The 20,196-nt window shown below is 39.9% G+C and overlaps 1 protein-coding gene across 1 annotated transcript; it reads right to left on the bottom strand.

Annotated features, from left to right (window-relative positions):
• Nucleotides 1-1,472: 1,472 nt before the first annotated feature.
• tpm3 (tropomyosin 3) lies at nt 1,473-18,879 on the bottom strand. The gene is made up of 10 exons (XM_039820761.1): nt 18,677-18,879; nt 13,021-13,146; nt 10,788-10,921; nt 9,065-9,182; nt 8,713-8,783; nt 7,975-8,050; nt 7,146-7,208; nt 6,255-6,324; nt 4,784-4,862; nt 1,473-1,782 (listed from the first exon to the last, which is right to left on the bottom strand). Exons 1-10 carry the CDS (start codon nt 18,788-18,790, stop codon nt 1,779-1,781), a joined length of 855 nt encoding a protein of 284 aa, XP_039676695.1. The 5' UTR covers nt 18,791-18,879; the 3' UTR covers nt 1,473-1,778.
• Between the last annotated feature and the right edge of the window lie 1,317 nt (nt 18,880-20,196).

Genomic DNA, 20,196 nt, shown 5'->3' on the forward strand with positions numbered 1-20,196 from the left:
GTTAAGGCTATATGACAACATTTCTGTGAGTTACTGTTGCACAACTTAATCTTCATTATCTGCTCTACCTACCACTATCTTGATTTCTTTTCTCCTCATCCTCTTTTTTTATTCTTTTTTCACCTAAATAAGGATAGGCTAACTCCTTTTCATTTTCCTGTAACTTTCAATTCAGAATATTGGCTATCATCAAAGATTCTTCATTCATGGGTACCCAAGACGTCACTGCCGACATGCCCACCGCCATATTTGTGTATTCAGTAATAGAGCTACATAGAGATAGGCACCAGATACACAAGTTTACAGGCCTCCAACTGTATTTTGTTGCTTGAAATCTGCAAAGTGTCTGACCCAACTTACTTTTCCTGACATTTACATTTACCCCATACACCGAGATAGCCTGAAGGCTTTCAGAGTAGGCCTACAGATGCCTATCAATACGCTGCAGGATGGGTGAACGACACCAAGATATGGCACTTGAAGAAAAAATAAAATGGGATAACAGGTTATAACTATCATGTTAATTTGGTGGTGGTTAAGTCTAGATTGGTCTAGCTAGTGAGTTGTTAGTTAAAGCTGTGCCGCTGAGTCTGCGCTATGCTAAAAATAGCTGAATTTGGTGGCCGTACAGGAGCTAAATCTGTCGAAAGACAAATTATTTTTGTAGCAGATATCTTAGTTATAACACGATTAAACTAGCAAAGCAGTTTGGCGTTAATATGTGTGGGAGTTATTGAGTTTGGGAAGTCCAGTGGTCTCTACAGAGCTAACGTTAGATGAAGTTGGCTTGCTGACTAAACCGGGACCAGAAATGGTCTCTGTTGCTTGAAGTTGGTGGGCAAACTTTCTCCTTTGGGGATGGATCAAGATTTTCGTCGGGGGTTTCTTATACGACTGTACAACGTTATGCCAAGCATATTGTTCTAGTGTGATCAGCATATCTTCTCATGTAGCGTATCAGTCTTATGGGTTGCTATAGGATGCTTTGCTGTGACCGGACACAAAAATGGCAACAACAAAGTACTGTGACGATAAGTGGTCCTTATGAATTACGGTTCTAAACCGTCTCTGCTATCCTGCTTCAACGGGAATGACATGGGGACCCTTCAGGGAGGTTTCCTACTTATATGTCACTGCAAAAAGCCATGTGTAAGTTTAAGGGGGAGGGGGGTTTGCGGTCGCTGTGATAGCAGATAGCAGCTGTGATTGAGACATTGCTGTGGAGTAAAGTTAGTTAGCCCTCGGCGGTCCCCCAACGGCCAAGCAGTTGCCTGGCATCTCTGCGAGTTTTCCAAGCACTCTGCAAGATGGAGATCACCTCGGGCTCCGAACCATTTTTACTAACACAAGTCCATTAAATTAACCCTTTATTTCAATTAGCAACCACTCACACACACACACACACACACACACACACACACACACACACACACACACACACTGTGTAGAACAAAAAGAGTCATGGACACAAATTCATGAAGTCAAGCTTTCTTCTCTCTTGTTGAACTCTGCTACAGAACAGAGTTGATACAGAAGTACAATGAAGAGTGAAATCAGACAAACAACATCCTTAAACAGAGAACATACAATGAACAATTGCTATTAGAAGACAACTGAAAAGGAGCAGGTTCACCAGATAAGTTAAGAGAGGGCTAAAAACAAAGTACAAGAGGCACATTTCAACAGTTCACCAGTTGAGGAATGAGGATAGACGGAGCCAAGAGATGATGTTGAGCAGTGAAACCACAGCCTGACAGGGTGCTGGAGCTTCTGGATGGTTAGCTGAAAATACAAAAAGTGAGAGAAGGTGGTGAAGTGATTTTATTTTTTTCAACTAACCACGCCTCAGCAATGCAAGCAACACAAACAGCAGGGTTTTCTCCGATGATGATATACATGACAAGTTTTTCAGTCCTCGTCTGTCACCCAAACAGGGAGCTGTTTCACCAAGAGAGCAAAGGGTCGCCTTAACAAATGACTGCCGCTTAAAACATTTGTGAGTACTGCTAAGCTTGCATCAAGTCAAGTCAACTTTATTGTCAATTCTGCAATATGTGCTAGACATACAGAGGAATCTAAAATACATTTCTCAATGACCCACGGTGCAATAAGGACAGGTACAACAAGTATAATATAAAAAATAAGTAATATAAAAACAAATGTCCATGCATGCCTCAAAAGTAGGGCTTTTTTTTAATTAACAATTTGTGTCATAATGAGAGAAAGGGTAAGTGATCTTCTGTTGGCCCTAAAAAGAGAATACAAGTTGGCAGATTACCTGATTACCGTTAAAAGTTATTAGATTAAGAAAATTGCTGACGGTGTACAGACTTAGTGCACACAGTCTAGCTACAGAGACGGGTCACTTCAAAAACAGCTGGCTCCCAGAGGACAGACTCTGCTCTCACTGCCACACCCAGGAGCTAGAGATCCACTTCCTTACATCCTGTCCAAAATACCCGGCCCAGAGAGGAATACTTCCCCCACACACACACACACCCTGAATTAAAACACACAAAAACTAGGATATCTCTACTGGGAGAAAAACATGATTGTGTGATGATAGCAGCATAATTTATCACAGCCTGTGAGAACCTGAGGACACGCATGCACGCACGCATGCACAAACTAGGCCTTGAACACATTTACACTTTTTATTATTATTCTTACTTAGCTTTGTCTCATATTAATTTAATATTACCATTGGTATATTATTATTATTGTTACTTTGGTTTTGATTTGATTATCTATATTGTTGAATTGAATTTGTCTTTGTCTTTGTATTAATATTGCAGGATGCTATGGCAATATTGTTTTTGTTACATCCATGTCAATAAAGCTAATTGAATTGAGTTATAGTACAGGTTTTGTAACGCAGTGAGAGATGCTAAGAGACTGTACCCTGAGAGACTCCAACAACAGTTCTCAGCTGATGACTCTCTCTGTTTGGAAGGGCCTTAGACAGACTATAAACCAATCGGTTTCCCACTCCATCAACGACCTATCATGAGGGCCAGGCCATCTTCATCACTGTTCAAAAACTTTAAAGGGTAGAGAGGACCCAGCCAAGCGGGAGCCGACAATATCGAAGGATGCTCGAGAGCTCCAAAAAGAAACTTCTCGTCTGTCCATCAGAACCATCAGTGAAAACAAGATATTTTACATGTGTTAGTGCTGTGTTAGTATCAATGACGTTTTCCTATTCACTATTCAGCAACTCAATTCAACTTAATAAGGTCTGAGTTTAAAATTATACTTTAATGTCGTGGTTGTATAGCCTAGATATCTAGACGCACCCTAGCGGCAGCAAATGTAATTTGCAGCCAGGGTTGTCTGGCAACTCTCCGTTGGCTTGCGAGCTGGAAAAACCAAACTCTAGTCAGGCCAATCACATCGTGTAGAGAGTCGGTGGGCGGGCTTAACATAGTGACGGCAGAGTTGCGACAGTTCCGCGTGAATTCCCCAAGGGGGTAAGCCTCTCTCCACAACGCGTACCACCTATGGGCGCCATTTTGATGCTAACAAGCACTCACCTCCCGTTAGCATCCCATTGACTCCCATTCATTTTGACGTCACTTTGACAGCGAATAACTTTACATCTGAAGCATTTAAAGACTTTATTTGTCCATTGTTAATTTCTAAAGAAACATGACAATGTATACAAGGCTCCATTACCTTGCATCTCACGATATGGCTCAGTAGCAGACGTTTTTGTAAAAATAGGCTAATGATTGTGTCATAACCAAGTGACTTACTGTCACATAGTAGAGGAATTACAAGTACAGGAGAAGCTCGCAGGCAGTTTCGACTCACATTAAGTGGTTTAAGTTTAATTACTAATGTTAACTAGCATTTTAGTTAGCAATAATTAGCCTGTGCCTATGTTATCTCCTTACATATACCTACGCTCTCCGTCTCTGTAGATTGGGAATGATTGAGATTTCTCTCGGCACAGCTACCAGAAGACTTACAACTTTCAGACAGGTTCCTCACGTCACATCTACGTCTTCAAGCTCAGTTGGAGGCTGCGTAGTAACGCTCAGCCCTCAACGGAAAAGTGCTTCTAATATCCTTCACTGGTCTCTGTCCAGAGCAACGAGATCTTTTACTGTCTATGGAATTCCCTGCTACTTGAAAACAAAGAAGATGGCTGCTGCTGCTGGCGAACAGCTGTCTTTCAAATCGGCTTTGGCCATGACTCCGGAAGACTTGGAGTTAAGCACTGAAGTCATTCTTAAAAAAGGAAGATGTGTTCAGAGTTTTGCCGACCGGATACGGCAAAAGTTTAATCTATCAACTAGCATTGCTCTGGTTGGTTGTAGCGCTATCCTATTGCGTGCAGAGGGAATTTGAAAGACAACCGTTTATCCCACCCCTCGGATTGAGCCCTGCCAATGGTGAGTTCCCAGACCCAGCATCTTGATGTGGGTCTGGCTTGTCAGGCTAAAGGTTGTTTGCAATGAATGAACATTAACAATTGAACTGCTGTACTCCAAATATCCTGTAGGTGGCAGAACATTATTACATTATTAGTCTCTATGTGAAGTGACTTATAACAAGTTAGGGTTAGCCCGTCTTACTCCAGACTGGACTGGGAAACACTTTTACCTACATAATGATACATTTAATTCAAGGTTTCATAGAATACAAAAAACAGTTTGCCCTCCAATTAGATGCTCAACCTTCAAAAATACAGATCAGTTCAAAAGTAGAAAACGGTGGCACACCATCAGAGCAGTCGGTGTAAAGGCAGGCTCTGTAAATGACACATATCAGTACTCACATAGAGGTCATGTCGTTGAGGGCGTGGTCCAGTTCCTCACTGATGGCTTTGTACTTGAGTTTCTGTGCATACAGCTCATCTGTATGTCCACACAGAACAAGACACATTTAAGAGAGGCTGAAATTAGCATTGTGAAATATGTGATAATAAAGATTTTTAGTGACCAGAGAAATATAAACACATGGACATTTTTGGCAATTCAATAGAACAGAAACTTGGTTAGAACCGGGGATAATCTATTCAACATATGTCCAGAATGTCAGGTAGATTCTATACAACTACAGCTCCAAACTATTACATTCCAAACACTATTTGGATAGAAAGTGAAGTTATTAAATTTCTAGATGCACCTCAACTTCTGCTTTCTATATGAGTCAAAGTCAAGTAAGTTCACTTCCATTATCATGTATTAACCTGACCAGGATCCAGCTATTTTCTTCTCATCACTTATTGCACTCTCAACCAATCTGAAACCAATCTTACTGTCTCAACGTATTCGTTGTTTTAGTTCTGTTTATGTATTTCTACTGCCAGTTTAGCTGACAACAAAATGATACATTTTCACCATGTTCCCTGATCTTCTAATAAAATATATGTAAACCTTTGACAAAAACGACAATATTGTTTTTATTAATATCTCAAGGTCAATAATAAAACAGGCAAGGAAACAACCAAACTCTGCAGCCTCCAGCAGGACGCAATATTATTTATCCCACTATGGCCACGCCAAGACCCGCCCTTCAACAGCATTCACACACTACTATTGGCCAGGCGTCCATGCTTACATGTACAGGTCCTATCCCCTGACCAATCCCCTAACCCTAACCTTAACCACTCGAGGTGAAATGCCTAACCCCAACCAATCGAGCTGCTTCGTAGGGCGGGTCTTGGCGTGGCCATAGTGGGATTCGTAATTTTGCCAGCAGGACCAACCTACTTCCTGTCTAACCCTACAGTCACATTAGCTACAAAAGACAGCGACACACACTCGCTTGATGGGTGTTCCTGGGCGTGCCTAGCCTACTCCTGGTTGCTTGGCAAAAGTAAACAGAAATTCTCTGGTGCTCCCTTCAAGCACGTTAGGTTAGATTGTACAGGACTGGGAACGAGGACACCACTAAAGCGTTTTACAGCTTTGTGGAACTAAAGTTTGATCGAGTTGTTTCTGTGACCGTTTGCTTAAAATAGACTTCTTGTCTATTTTAGCCCCGCCTTGCTCATGGCAAGCTTGTCGCTTGTCACTGGCAAACAGCCACTCCCATTGAAAATGAATGGCAGCCTGCCGCTTTGTCCCTGTCTCTTGTAGCTAATGTGACTGAGGGGTAAGCTGTGTGACACTCAGAGCAGACGTTTCCATGGCTCCCATCACCACACCGTCATCCTCGCATCACAAACCTCTTGTTCTTATATATTGTAAAGTTTACTAAATGGGTGCACTTAGTATTGGGTAAAAGTGAAATCAATGTTGTACCTTCCAGATCATCGATTGTCTTCTCCAGCTTGGCCACAGATCTCTCAGCAAACTCAGCTCGGGTCTCAGCCTGAGATGACAAAGCACAAGTCACCGTCCGACCAGATAACATCTGAGGTCAACAAACTGAACAAACACGTCTCGCACATCTTACTGAAATCTGTAGGGTGGATTTACATTAGAATATGTATATTTATGTGTACAGGTTGAGGGTTTATGATATCATCAGATGTCCTCCCCCAGAAAACGACAGTATAACTCGATTGTGCAAGCATCTCATAACTAGGATTGGGCATCGAGAACGGGTTCCTACTTGGAATCGTTTCAAAAATTCCAATTCCAATGGAATCGTTTATTTATTGGAATCGTTCGGAAAAATTTGGTTTCAAATCCGATCGTTGGTTCCAAATTTAACACGAGCAAGTTTCTGGTTTCTGTAGTGCCCACCGTACTTCCAGGCGCTTGTTGTGTTGTGTGGGTTTATTTTACGTTGAAAAAGCCTGGTTAACCACCATTGAATAAAAATAAACGTTTCCTCTTATCTATGAAATAAGCATGTTTGAACACCACCGCTCAAAGAATCAGAAAGAACCGGAATCGAAAGGAAGAATCGGAATTGGAATCAGAATCAAAAATCAAAACGGTGCCTAACCCTACTCATTACGACTCATATTTATGTTGGCTGTTAGGCGGTGACCTCATGTAGTAACCCTTACCTTAAATGGAATGGTCACATGATTAAACTGCCACAGTGGTCACATGTTATGGTCACATTTTTAAAACTGCCATTTTAAAAGAACATTCATAGATGTCGTTTTGGGAATCATTGGAAATGGACCTCTTCTGTTGTTTAGCTATGAGGACGTGTTGAAACCATTCCTTGGCGCTCACCTCTTTCAGCTTGTCAGTCAGGATCTTGATCTCTTCCTCATACTTGTCCTCCTTTTGTGAGTACTGTGTTGAGAAACAACATAATTCAGGTGCTGATGTTTGTTTAAGCAATTTGGCATGTGACTCCACATCGACTTCTTAAAGTGCTCATATTATGCTCATTTTCAGGTCCATAATTGTATTTAGAGGTTATATCAGAATAGGTTTACATGGTTTAATAAAAAAAAACCACCATATTTTTGTTGTACTTCACATTGCTGCAGTTCCTCTTTTCACCCTGTGTGTTGAGCTCTCTGTTTTAGCTACAGAGTGAGACATCTCACTTCTGTTCCATCTTTGTTGGGAGTCGCACATGCACAGTAGCTAGGTAAGGACTACTAGCCAGTCAGAAGCAGAGTATGAGGGCGTGCCATGCTAGCAGCTAGGCGAGCATTATAACATGTGTTACAAAGGAATGCACATTTGTCTCTGAAGTAAAGGCTGGACTACAACAGAGCTGTTTGGAGCAGTTTGTGAACAGTGTTTCTGTTGGAGATGGTAAGTCCCTTTGGGGTGGACTTTTGGCTTTTTAACTTTGTACATGCACAGAAAAGATATATAACACAATAAAGGAAAGGGAAAAAGCCAAAAAGCATAATATGAGCACTTTAACGTAAAAAAAGGTATGGAAAAAAGAGATAGGGCATTGGTGCTGACACAGTCCCCGCTCAGTGTAAAACTACCTTCACACAGGTTACAGTCTTAGTACTACATTTGTGTGGATTTGCAGGAAGACAAGTCGAGCCAAACCAAAGCTAACCCTGCTGTGCCATGCTGTGCCTGGCCCTACCTTCTCCGCCTGGGCCTCCAGAGACTTGAGGTTGTTGGTGACGTTCTTCAGTTCCTCTTCCAGTTCTGCGCATTTTCTGGTTTAGTTTGATTTCAGGGTAGTAAGAAGAGAAACAGGAGATAGTAAGGACATCCGATTAGTTTGGAGAAAACTGTGAACAGTGGAACAGTTGCACATTGTGAAAAGAGTGTTCAGGTCCTTCACTTCAGTGAAAGTAGTAATACCACAATGAAATACTCCAGTGCATGTAAGAAAAATGGGCTGTGGTAGCGGCAGCCTACAGAGCAGCTCCTTCCCATCCTCCGTACTTCAATAAAGGACTGCGACCTGCATTTGGTGGTGCTACGCTGTGTTGTAGAATGGCAAACCTTAAAAGTTCTGCTTTCAAAATGTACTAAAATAGAAGTACAGAAGCAAAATGAACTGAATGTTAAAATTACAAATGCCCATTGTGTAGAATGGACCATCAGTGTGTTATTATATTACTGAATCATCATTATTATTAAGGCTTTTTAACAGCATTTAAATCTTTTGGCTGTGTGGAATCTAAAATCAGCCAATAATAGTAGAAATATGCAAAACAGAGTACATAGTGCTTTGTAAAATGAATCAATGTTTTGTGACAGCTTGTAATGTTTCTGGACTATGATTGATGAGAGCGAGGAAGGCCAGCCCTAACTGATCAGCTCATGACCTCATGACACACAGCCAATCAAATCAGAGGAGAAGAGAACTCACGCCTCGGCCAGCTCGGCCCTCTCCTCTGTACGTTCCAACTCTGCTTCTACAATCACCAGCTTACGAGCCACCTGCACAAGAAATGATACATTCAATTATTCATCCATATGATATATCCACATGAATATTAGACGGCTTAAAAACATGATCAACTCCTTGATAGTCGCCAATAAAAGAGATGTTAATTATGTGGACTATCAGTTTGAGTGCTGATCATTCATTCATGGTGCCTGTTAGTGTGAAGCCAGAATGTATGCTGTATGGCTGTGTTATTTTCCATACTGCCCTAATATCATAATCATACATACAGTAAACAGCTGCTCCAGGGGGTGACCAGAAACAGGAAACTCACCTCCTCGTACTTGCGGTCGGCCTCCTCTGCGATGTGTTTGGCCTCCTTCAGCTGGATCTCCTGAAGCTCCATCTTCTCTTCATCCTTTAGAGCCCGGTTCTCTATCACCTTCATACCTCTGCACACACACAAATATTACAGATATTTGTTTCATTTTAAGTCTTTTTCTTTTATTCTTCATTTATTCTTTATAAATAGTATCTAATGTTAAGAAACCACGTAACAAATGTCTGCTTTTTTTTATTTCAGCTTTCATTTTCTGATTAAATAAATGATGTATTTCGATAGCTATCTTTAGGAAAAGGCTTCCTATCCGGTAAGAAAAGAAATCGATTCTGACAGGTATCAGCAGTTGAAAAATGAAACAATGAGTGAATAATGTTGGCACCTTAGGTGGATGGAGTTGTAGTCTTACTCTATTGATGAAAATGTGTATTAGTGGAGGTCAAGTTTTTATAAAACTTGTTAACTTTGTTGTTGACTTTGGGTCAAATTGACCCGTTTTCAATTTTTGTTTTATATCAGAAAATATGGGACGTAGAAATAAGCTCTGAAAATGTGTAGAAGAGAAATGATCAACACCATATTTACTATCACTCAATGTAAAATTTCGGCACATTTCATAAAATTCAGGCTTAAAACTGGGTAAAATGCCAAATTGTGCCAGAGCTTCTGATGGACATCAAACAGGAAGCAGGAAGTTTATTCATGTGCACAAGCACTGAAAAAGGGAATTTTTCATGATATGTCCCCTTTAAGGAGCTCTACATGTTTCTAGGGTGGCGTTTCTCTCCCTAACCTGTGGAAGAGGTTAGATTAATGGGCTTGGATGTAAATGGACTGTATTTATATAGCGCTTTTCCAGTCTTAACAACTACTCAAAGCGCTTTAACATAGTACAGGACTTATTTACTTTGGGACGGCAGAGGAAACTGCTGAACTAATCTGGAGCTGGCTACGGTGTGTGATTGATTGATTTCATGCTATTGTTTAGTTTTTCTTTTTTGACTAAAAATGTAAAACATTTCATGATGGTTTTTAGCTTTGATAGTTTAATTTTGTTCATTTTCATTTAGTTTAGTCTAGCTTTTATTATGGGTCACAGGTATGAAGCCATTTCTACACAAACTAATATTAAAAATGATGTCTCATATTTCCCACAACAGGACATAGCTTAGCATTCGTGTCTGTATTCCTAGGGAGTGAACCTAGGGATTAATAACACATGTGTACCGAGTCGACCGCAAACCGCTAATTAGCTAGTCGTCGGAGCACGCAAAAGTAAAATGAAATTGCTATTTGTACACCACTAACAAGGCTCAAAATAGCACCACACTTCGACGGTAGCATAATGAGGGTCCCGACATGTAAACCGAAGCATTGAGAACTTCGTAAATGTACAGAGGGTTTATTAAAAAGATAGTTTAGAAAGACCGTTCACGTATACAGGCGGGTGCCATCTTGGGAAAACAGTCACGACCAGTCGAACAACGAACGCCGTGCAACCAGTAACATAGCGTTATAAGCTAATTAGCAGTTAGCGCTAAAACTGGTCACATTCGATTAGCATGAAAACAAATCCCAGAGAACGGTCGACTAGGTACCCATGTGTTATTAACCCCTAAGTTCACTTTGCACCGGATTTGTCCTTTATTAAGTGTACTATCCCAACATGGCTTTTAAGGTCCATATCCCTCTGATCCCAGTGATAGCAGGAGATCACCTCTCGCTCTCATCAGCAGCCTTCTCAGCCTCCTCCAGCTTCTGCAGAGCCGTCGCCAGTCTCTCCTGAGCTCGGTCCAACTCCTCCTCCACCAGCTGGATCCGTCTGTTCAGAGAAGCCACTTCTGCCTCAGCCTGAGCACAGAGAAACATGGTTGAGAGACACACCGGCTGCACAGGTCTTAGCTGCTTACGGGGAAGTAGCTTTTCCTCTGCTCTTTTTTCAAATTCCAATGCTAAATCAATTGCACATTTATTCTGAAACCAATTTGAAATAAAATGTGTTTTGTCACATAGTGTAGACACACTGGAGCTTATGGAAAACAAGTTCCTTGCTGAAGACCAGCAGATGGGAATATTAGCCTTACATCGTGGTACTCCATCTGTGACAAAGTGATGGCCCAGACGTGTTAACTCTTGCTGCGAAGCTTTAACATTCAGCCTGCACAGACAAATACCTATGTAAATAATGTACATGGCAAGGAGAAAAATGGTAGGAGAAGTGCTATACCAATTTTGTATTTAGGACTCAGGGTATTTTAATACATAGTATTTTTATAGTTTATTGTTGAGTAATAATGCTGTACAGTCAAGTTGTTACTAGGTAAAAAATCTAGGTAACAACTCAGATATTCAGCTAAACGTACAAACTGTTGATTTATGTAAAATCATGACATGCAGTACTTTAGGCTAAATAAAAGAGAAGAATGGTAAAATGCCCAGTGGATACAGGCTTATTGTTATTCTGCTGTACAGTTCTGTGTATGATTTTTTTTAAATGATGATATGCTTGCTAAAACTGCTGGGGTTCAGTAATTTAAAGGTTAGAGAAAATTGAAAATGCAATGTCCCATTGTCCCATGCAGGGCTCAGAGCTCCTAAATCCACTGTTGTTCTTTTGTCTATCGATGTCCTGTTGTCTACAAAGTCAGACTTGCTGTTCTCTCTTCGGACATCAAACCATCTAAGAAGTAATGCGCGGATGCTTTTGGATTCTACACATAGTTGGAAAATCATGGGTAAACTGTAACTGGTAACTGCCTTACATCACGGTTCCCATGGTAACGGCTGTGAAGTCACTCGTTAGCGGGGCACAGGGAATGAACGGAACAAGGTCAATTCTACAATGAAATTAAGGATTATTTTATACGAGTTGTGTTTAAATAAATTCCCATGATATGTTAAAATGTATATATATATATATATATATATATGTTAATTTTCATTTGTTTGCTTTTGATCTTTTGAAAAAGGGAAAGTCTCTGTGATATTGGATGGATGAGATGTTAGTGTTTTGATTTTAGTTGATAAACTAGAATTGGGAGCTTGCTCGTCCTGGATCCCTGCCCTTACACTGGTATTTTTGCCAGGCATTCTTTTAAAAGAACAATGGCCTTGCTGACAGCTGTACTTTCTATATGTAGACTCCTTTCTCTCAAACTGAATGAAGGCAGAAGATTACAGCCTGGAATGTTTTCTTTCCTCTTTAATGATTGTAGATTAGCATGGTTGGTGGTCAAGTTATTATATATATATATATATATATATATATATATATATATATATATATATATATATATATATAAACACAATTTAAATGTATTATTTGTGGTTGTAATCTGGCAAAACTGTACTTATTGAAATGTATTAAGTAGCAAAACATTTTATATAAATCATTGACTCCAAAAGGAAAGAGACTAAATCCATACTGTGACCCAGGAGGAATGGATTAAGTACCTAAAATGGACTCTGACCATTGTTAAGCCTGCAGTCAAGGCTGAGCGGCTGACTTCATTGCTAAAATAGGGCTCTGAATCCCCCCGACAGCTGTGAGGAGTCCATGCAGAGCATGATGGGAATGGAATGTAAGGGAGAAGCCTGCTTTATACAGGCAGCATCACAGCTTTAATCAGAGCCTCAGGCCAGTATGAGAAGGTACTGAGTCTGTGACATTTACAGGTTTACTTTGTGCAGTGACAGTTCCTCTACATAATCAGGTAGAAATAATAAATACAAATAGACAAGGTATTTAACTAACCTTTAACCTAAAGAACTAACTAATTAACTTAAAGAGGCAACTCCACTCTAACACTTGTATGTCTAGGCCTAGGTTCTGGTACAGAGGAGTATGTTTCTATTCTCTGGAATAACTGGTCAAGCAAAGACAATATCATATCACAAAGTGAATTAATCACAACATTTGCATATTGCACTTTTGGAATTGTATTACTCACATCAGCAGCCTTCTTGTCGGCCACCTCAAGCTTCTCCTGAGCGTCCTTCAGGGCTTCAGAGTATTTATCAAGCTCATCCTCTGTTCCTTTCAGCTTCTTTTGCATTTGCAGAATTTCATCTTCATGCTGATGGAGTGGAAGATTAAACACAGAGTCAGCAGGTTTGCAATATCACGTTCAAAAATGTAATCATCAGACAATTTATTAACATGCTTAATACATTGTTTGTAAAACCCTGGATTATATTATGTAATATGTATTCCTGTTAAAGGTCAGTCTCAAAACAATACTCACATGCCAATATGTACATTGAAGCACCTTTTGTTTGCTGTGATCAGTCCTTCATACTGGCCATTAAAAGATCCCTTCCTGACATGCTTCTAATGGGAAACCCACACATCCTGTGCAAAGAGTAAATGAAATACCAAAACGACTGTAACTTTGTAAGCTATCCAATCAATATGACTAAGAAGAAGAAGTTTAGCTTCCTGTGTGTTTGTGTAGCCTGTCCACTTTGCTGTCTCCATGGTGGAGAGGAGGCAGTGAGGCTCAGGCTCTAGCTGTTTGGTCAAACCTGGAAAACTCTCAACAACCTCCTGGATCTATTTTCTTCAAATATGTTTACATTGCATGTATAATGTTTGTCCTAATGAATGCCTATATATATTTTATTATTATTTTATTATCTATTGGTCTAAGAACATTGGTGTTGTATGCTGTACAGACCCAAATTTGTGATTTGTGATATTGGGCTATATAAATAAAACTGACTTGACCTTACTGAAGCCTCATAATAACTTCAGATAAACTACAGTTTTACTCAGAATGAGGACTATGGTTTTTTTCAACCAGAAAATTACCATATAGGTCCGTTGTGCAAGTATCTTATAACGACCCATAATTACATTTACCCTTTTGGGCGTCGCCCTCTAGTGGCCGTAGTAATTAGCAAATGAGGAGACCGGCCTTTATGTCTGCCTTTTAAGATAGTTCACCGAAACGTGTTTCTGAAAACATTTTAAGCGAGAAATAGGCCATGCCGTTGCTGAATATGTCTTCATTTCAGATCGACAAAGGTCAGTTTAAAACATTTCCGTCAGATTTTGAGAGGCTTAGTCACGCTCATCCCACTCGTCATTTCCCGGTTAACACTCCACCAATCAGATTGGTCATTGAGTCCGGCTGCCCGCCCTCCGACCCAGCAAGTCAGGTCGGCCAAAATGAAGGCCGACAGCTCCTCTGACGGATGACGGCACAGAACACACCAAACAGACTCAAGTCACTGACCTCGCCAGAATGTCCTACGGCCGATTATCGGGTTGGTGTGTCAGGGCCTTAACAGACGTAAGTCCCTGACTTGGATATATTCTGGCTGAAGTTAGGTCCTTGACTCAATTTAAGCTGGCCCATGATCTTTACGGTTATATATTAATAAAACCTGTTTGCAGACAACATGTAAGGCGAGAAGCTTCAAACTAGTTCATATCGGCATATGTCGTCAGGCCCTGTCGGATTTTCTGTTTCGCAAAGCCACAAAAATTGTTGAAAGCAGCCCTTCCAAATCCAACATTAGCATGGTGTGTTAACACCACATACTGTAAAAATAATGGACGTAGCAGCAGTGATGTCACCCATTGGTTTGTGGACTGTTGTTTTGAAGCATTGAGTTTGGCAGTATGGCAATCGCCATCTTGTTTTTTTTTAAACCGGACGCGACAAGTGTTAACGAGAGGGAGGAGCTGGGGGCATAACAGTAGCCAGTAGCGTCTATGGTTGGTGCTGCACTAAGCTAAATGCTAATGAGGAAAAGTTGCTGATTTTCAACCCTTCAAGTGATCAGGTGGAGTTTTACAGACCTCTGGGTAGTAGAGCCATTCATCTGCATATACGGCAGTACAGAAAATCTGCAGACTCTTCCTTAAGTTACCAGCTAGCGCTAGCTAGCTAGCTGGGTGACAAGGTGCTACCAAATGTTGAAGATATTTGATGAAAGGGGGCATGGCTAAAGCATAGGGGGCAGGGCAAACCAGCACCACATAAAAGGAACTCCCTGCTGAGTGTAATTATGTATTTTCTATTAATTGTCTATTTTAATGTCCACAGTGTTATTATGGTTAGCATTGCCAAGCCTCTGTTATGATTGACAGGTCCTAAAGCATCCCCTGCATTATCCTCTACTTTAAAATAAATGGCATCATCATTTACTAAATGAACATCATGCTGTAGTGAAGACTTGAAACTAGCGATTGCGACCATAAATGCATTATGAACATGCTTACTGAGGTAATAAATGAAGTAAGAAGTAGACTCATTTTCTCATAGACTTCTATAGAAACAGACTTCTTTTTGGAGCCAGTGGAGTCACCCCCTGCTGGAAGTTACAGAGAATGCAGTTTTGAAGAGATTCATCTTTGGCTTCACTTTTAGGGGAATTTGACCCTAATCCCCGGAAAAGCACTTCATGTGAAACATACTGATTCCATACCTGTCAAGTATCGCGTTTTGGCCGGGAAAGTCCCGTATTTTACTCTTCTTTCCCGCCGTCCTCCCGTATTAGTATTTTCCCGTAAATCTCCCGTATTTTAACCTGCGTTATTAAAAAATAATAATAACCCGGACCCGAGCGGAGTAAAAAAAAGAAAAAAAACATTCCCAATCTGAGCTCTGTTACTTGCCTCGCGATAACTGCCACGTGCAGTAGCCTACTACAGGTACTGTAGGTGGCAGTTGTCGCGAGGTTAGTGTGTGAGGTCAGATGATGAGTGACAACGCGGGGGAAAAAAAGAAGAAAAAAAACAGAAACGGATGACGGACGCTACGACAGAGACGGTGCTCTGCCAAAACTTATGAAAGCTTTACTATGCATTCCCCATAGCAATGCAAGTTCAGAAAGGGTGTTTAGCATGGTACGAAAGATTGTTACATAGAAGAGGAGGACGTTAGACAACAGAACTGTTTGCGCTCTATTCTCATGTAAAATTAACGCTCTGGCCCAGCCCACAAATACACTCCTTCCAAAACAGTCTTGTGCAAAGTCTGCAACAAATTTGTACAATAACTCACTAAAGAAAAGTTATGTGAAATTAAAAAGAAAAACTGTAAAAGAAAAGCAATATGAAATGAAAAGAATGTGTGGAATGAAAATAAAATGTAAATGTAAAGACAAGCAATGTTATAAATTGTAAATCTTTGTGGCGATTTTAGCTTTCTTGTACACCTGTCTTAAAATGTAAGGGGGAGCTTGGTTGGGGTGGTGGGACTGCTCGCAGTGGGCGCCGGAAAATTTCCCTTATTTTCAAATCCAAAACTTGACAGGTATGATACTGATGCCCATAGGCTGCATAGACATTTTCACCAAGATTACCTTTTAACGATACTACAATTATATAAAAATCTTACTCTTTGCACTTTAACATTTATAGGTCATATTAACATAGACATGTAATATAGTATATGTTGTAGTATAACAGTACAACATATTCAAATAATAGAGTATAATGTAAAAAATTATACAATGGAGAAAGAGAGTTCACCAGACGCTGGCTGTTAGTTGGGCAAAGACATCTTTCATGAGTTTGATTTGAACAAAACAGAAGTCATCACTGCTTATATTAACTTCTGTTCCCAACAACCCAAAACAAGACGTACAATTACCGAGAATGTCTAGGGTGGTATCAAACGCAGGAGGCTTGCTTTGCAGAATTAAGGACCAAGCGTCTTTGAGTTTTTAAAAAGAGCTATATAAATTCAATTTATTAAGTGCAACTAAGATCAGCACAGAGGGAGCAGAACCACAAACTCAACACAGCTAAAAGACAAAACAGGCAATCCACTGGAAAGGACTTCTGTGCAAAGAAATACGAAGAAACTGTGGGCAACCATGAAATCTATTAGAAATATGACTCCCACTAGGAAACCACAGCAGATGGCAACACTATGCCAAACTATGACAACTTTTATGGTAGGTTTGATTTACAGGATTTATTTTTAGACCGTGACAGTGTCATTGACACCAAAACAATTAATGATTGTGTTCCAAGGATAGAAATGAGTCCCACGACTATTTAAAAGAACAAACACCAATAAGGCAACAGGCCCTGGTGATGTCTCAGCTTTCCTTTTGAAGACATGTGCAGAGAAACTAACACCGATCTGGGTCTCTGTCTTTCAAAGGTCTGTTGATTCACATATAGTTCTGTCTCTCTAAGGATTATAGCCCTGACCTACAGTGTAATCAAGTGTCTGGAATAGATAATGGTGTCAGAACTGAACTCAAACATAAATGTACAGCTAGATTCTTATCAATTTGCATATACAGTAAAGACAATCATGTCACTGATGATACAATACTAACCATAATACACTTTACTTTGCAACACCTGGAAAACCCCAAGACACTGGCTTTAGTAAGGAGGTAAAAAGTTTGTGCAGTGGTGTGATGACCATCATCTCATGGTGAACACTAAGAACACAGAAGAAATTATTTTTGATTTGGGGGATCATTCTCCACTATTGGTCCGCAACGCATGTATTACCCTAATCCTGTCTACTTATAATTATGCCATCATTCAAATAAACTGCATTCTCCATTACGTTTCGTAAATTGCCCAGCAATTTGAAAGGCCTCTTTCCGCCCTCTCAATCTACCTGGTGTGAGCTACAATTAATAGCAATAGTTTGCTTGTCTTCCTCGCATAAAGTGACTTAACGATGAGATAACATGACATGATGATGCTTCACAAAAGGGTAAGTAAGGATCAGATAATCATGAAGTATAGCCTTACTTTATTTAACTCAACATCGACTCAGTATGATGTATCAGTTCACTTGAGGCTACACAAAAGAGTAACTAATGATTAAGTTATCGTTATTAGCTATGTGCTGCTCAGAGGCTGATTGAGAAATAATCAGGGTCAACTCATGAAGAAAATGGTCAATATGTCTATTCACAGACATTTTTATTTTTTATAATTGGGTGCTCCGATTCTACCAGCCAGTGAAGTACTAGACACTCATTTCTCCTACAGTATTATACATTGTGGAACAGATGGTAGCGCAGGGATGGGATTCCAGCATTCTCTTCATTTTGCAAATGAAGCTGTCCTGTCCAAAGATACATTTAAGTAGATCCTCTTCCCCCATGATAAGGTAGTACATTCACACCATTCCAGGTTTCGGGCCATTGTGTTTTGTGAAGCATTGGGCTCAGGTGGTTCAGGTTGGGCAGTGGGAAGATTAAAAGCAGCAGAGCAAAGCAAAAAAAATAACTCCACGTCTCTAGGATTCAGTCAGGTCGGGTCTTAAAGATGCAGACAGGCCGGGTTCGGGTCTCAGCTTCAGGCCTGAGTAGAACTCTTTGACTCTTAGACTGATCAGATTGTCATCATCCAAAGCCATAATGGGAAATAGTTTGAAGATACCATCCAGAGATGATAGATACTACCTCAGATTTATATCAGTCAGAAACAAATGAAATTGTGATTAATAGGCTTTTGTAACTGCTCCCCTAATAACTTCATGAGAGAGAAACATCTCAGTCACTTAACAGGTAACCTTATGGCTAGAAATCCTCCTCTGCCTCAGAGAACTCTAACACTGAGTCACACCTGTTTAATGAGACTATTTCTATGTCATTTGATCTGTGTTCATAACCTACCAGTTTGCTTCTGTCTTCGGCTGCTTTCTTGTCTGCTTCAGCTTGTTCAGCCTGGTCCAGTGCGTTCTCCTTGTCCAACTTCAGCATAAGCATCTTCTTTTTGATGGCCTCCATTTTGCCTGAGGTTTAAGTGTAGAGATGGGAAGACAAACTGTTGCAGGACCGATGACCTGAGAGCCTGGTGGAGACACTAAACTCTGACAAAGATAGAGGGAGACCATTTATACGAGGAAGGAGGAGACACTCCCACTACTAAGCCCCTTCAACTCACCCTCCACTATCGTCCACAGTTACCACTCACATGAAGTAGACCTGCACACTAACGTGTTTGTCTAATGCTTTGAGACACAAATATCTACTGCGAGTCTGGCCTGTTCCTTGTAATGTAACTTTCATTTCCCTGCATGGGATCAATATAGTTTCTCTAATATGAAATAAAAGGGTTGAGCTATAAAGAAGACATGACAAAGGAAATGCGTTTGTCTTTTTCCGTCTGACACACACTGCTCAGATGACAGAGCAGACAAAGGTCAGATGTTGGTAGCTGTCAGTTGTGGCTTTGTGTTTGACTTCAGTTATAAATGTGTTATCTTTAAAATGCTTCAGGGTACTTTGATTCTTCCTCTTCTACTACTCATTTTCTTCAAAACAGACTTGATAAAGAAGCATGTTGTAGCAGGTTTCCATATTTGATTTTACTCCTGTTGTTGCCACCATACAGTTAAACTACAGCTGTTGCTGCCATTAAGAGAACAGAGCACTGTTCCATCCATCTCATATCCATCTGACAGCCAGTTTACAGTCAAAGACATGCCATATGGAGCTGGGTGGGCTTCTATCACAGTTAATATATATACATATATATATATATATATATATATATATATATATATATATATATATATATATATATATATATATATATATATATATATATATATATATATGGGAAAGGTCCATTTAAGAGCTGTTCTGCTTTTTTGATAATATCACCTGATCAAGCACTGACAGGAAAGATCATGTTTGTGATTGCTGTGGGCATTAACGATTGTCATAAAATCATAAATCATAAAAGCTCAGTGACCTTAATGTATAGCTGAGTTAAAAGTGCAACAGGACTGAATAAAGAGTGTTAGTGTATATCATGGTTGGAATGGTTTTTAATCTTAATAATTCATAAAGTATAAGCTTATCAATAAGAAAGCTCAAAGCACTCATGTAAAAAGTTAGACATATTAGAATATGTTTAATTTTTCTGATGAAAGGACGTTATTCTTTATTAAGTTGATCAGAATCAGAAAAGGGTTTATTGCCACAGTAAGTTACAATTTGGTGATTCTTGCATACATGACCAAACAAACATATTAGACAGTAATGTGAAATAAATAATAAATACAGAAACAAATATAAACAAAAAAAAAGCTGTTTACATCATGTGTTCACGTTAAGATGACTGAACCAAACAGCACAAAAACAGTAAGATGAAAGACGATAAAAGGGGAGTCCAGTTCCACACAGTC

Source organism: Perca fluviatilis, chromosome 13, assembly GCF_010015445.1.
Source record: "Perca fluviatilis chromosome 13, GENO_Pfluv_1.0, whole genome shotgun sequence".
NCBI lineage: Eukaryota > Metazoa > Chordata > Actinopteri > Perciformes > Percidae > Perca > Perca fluviatilis.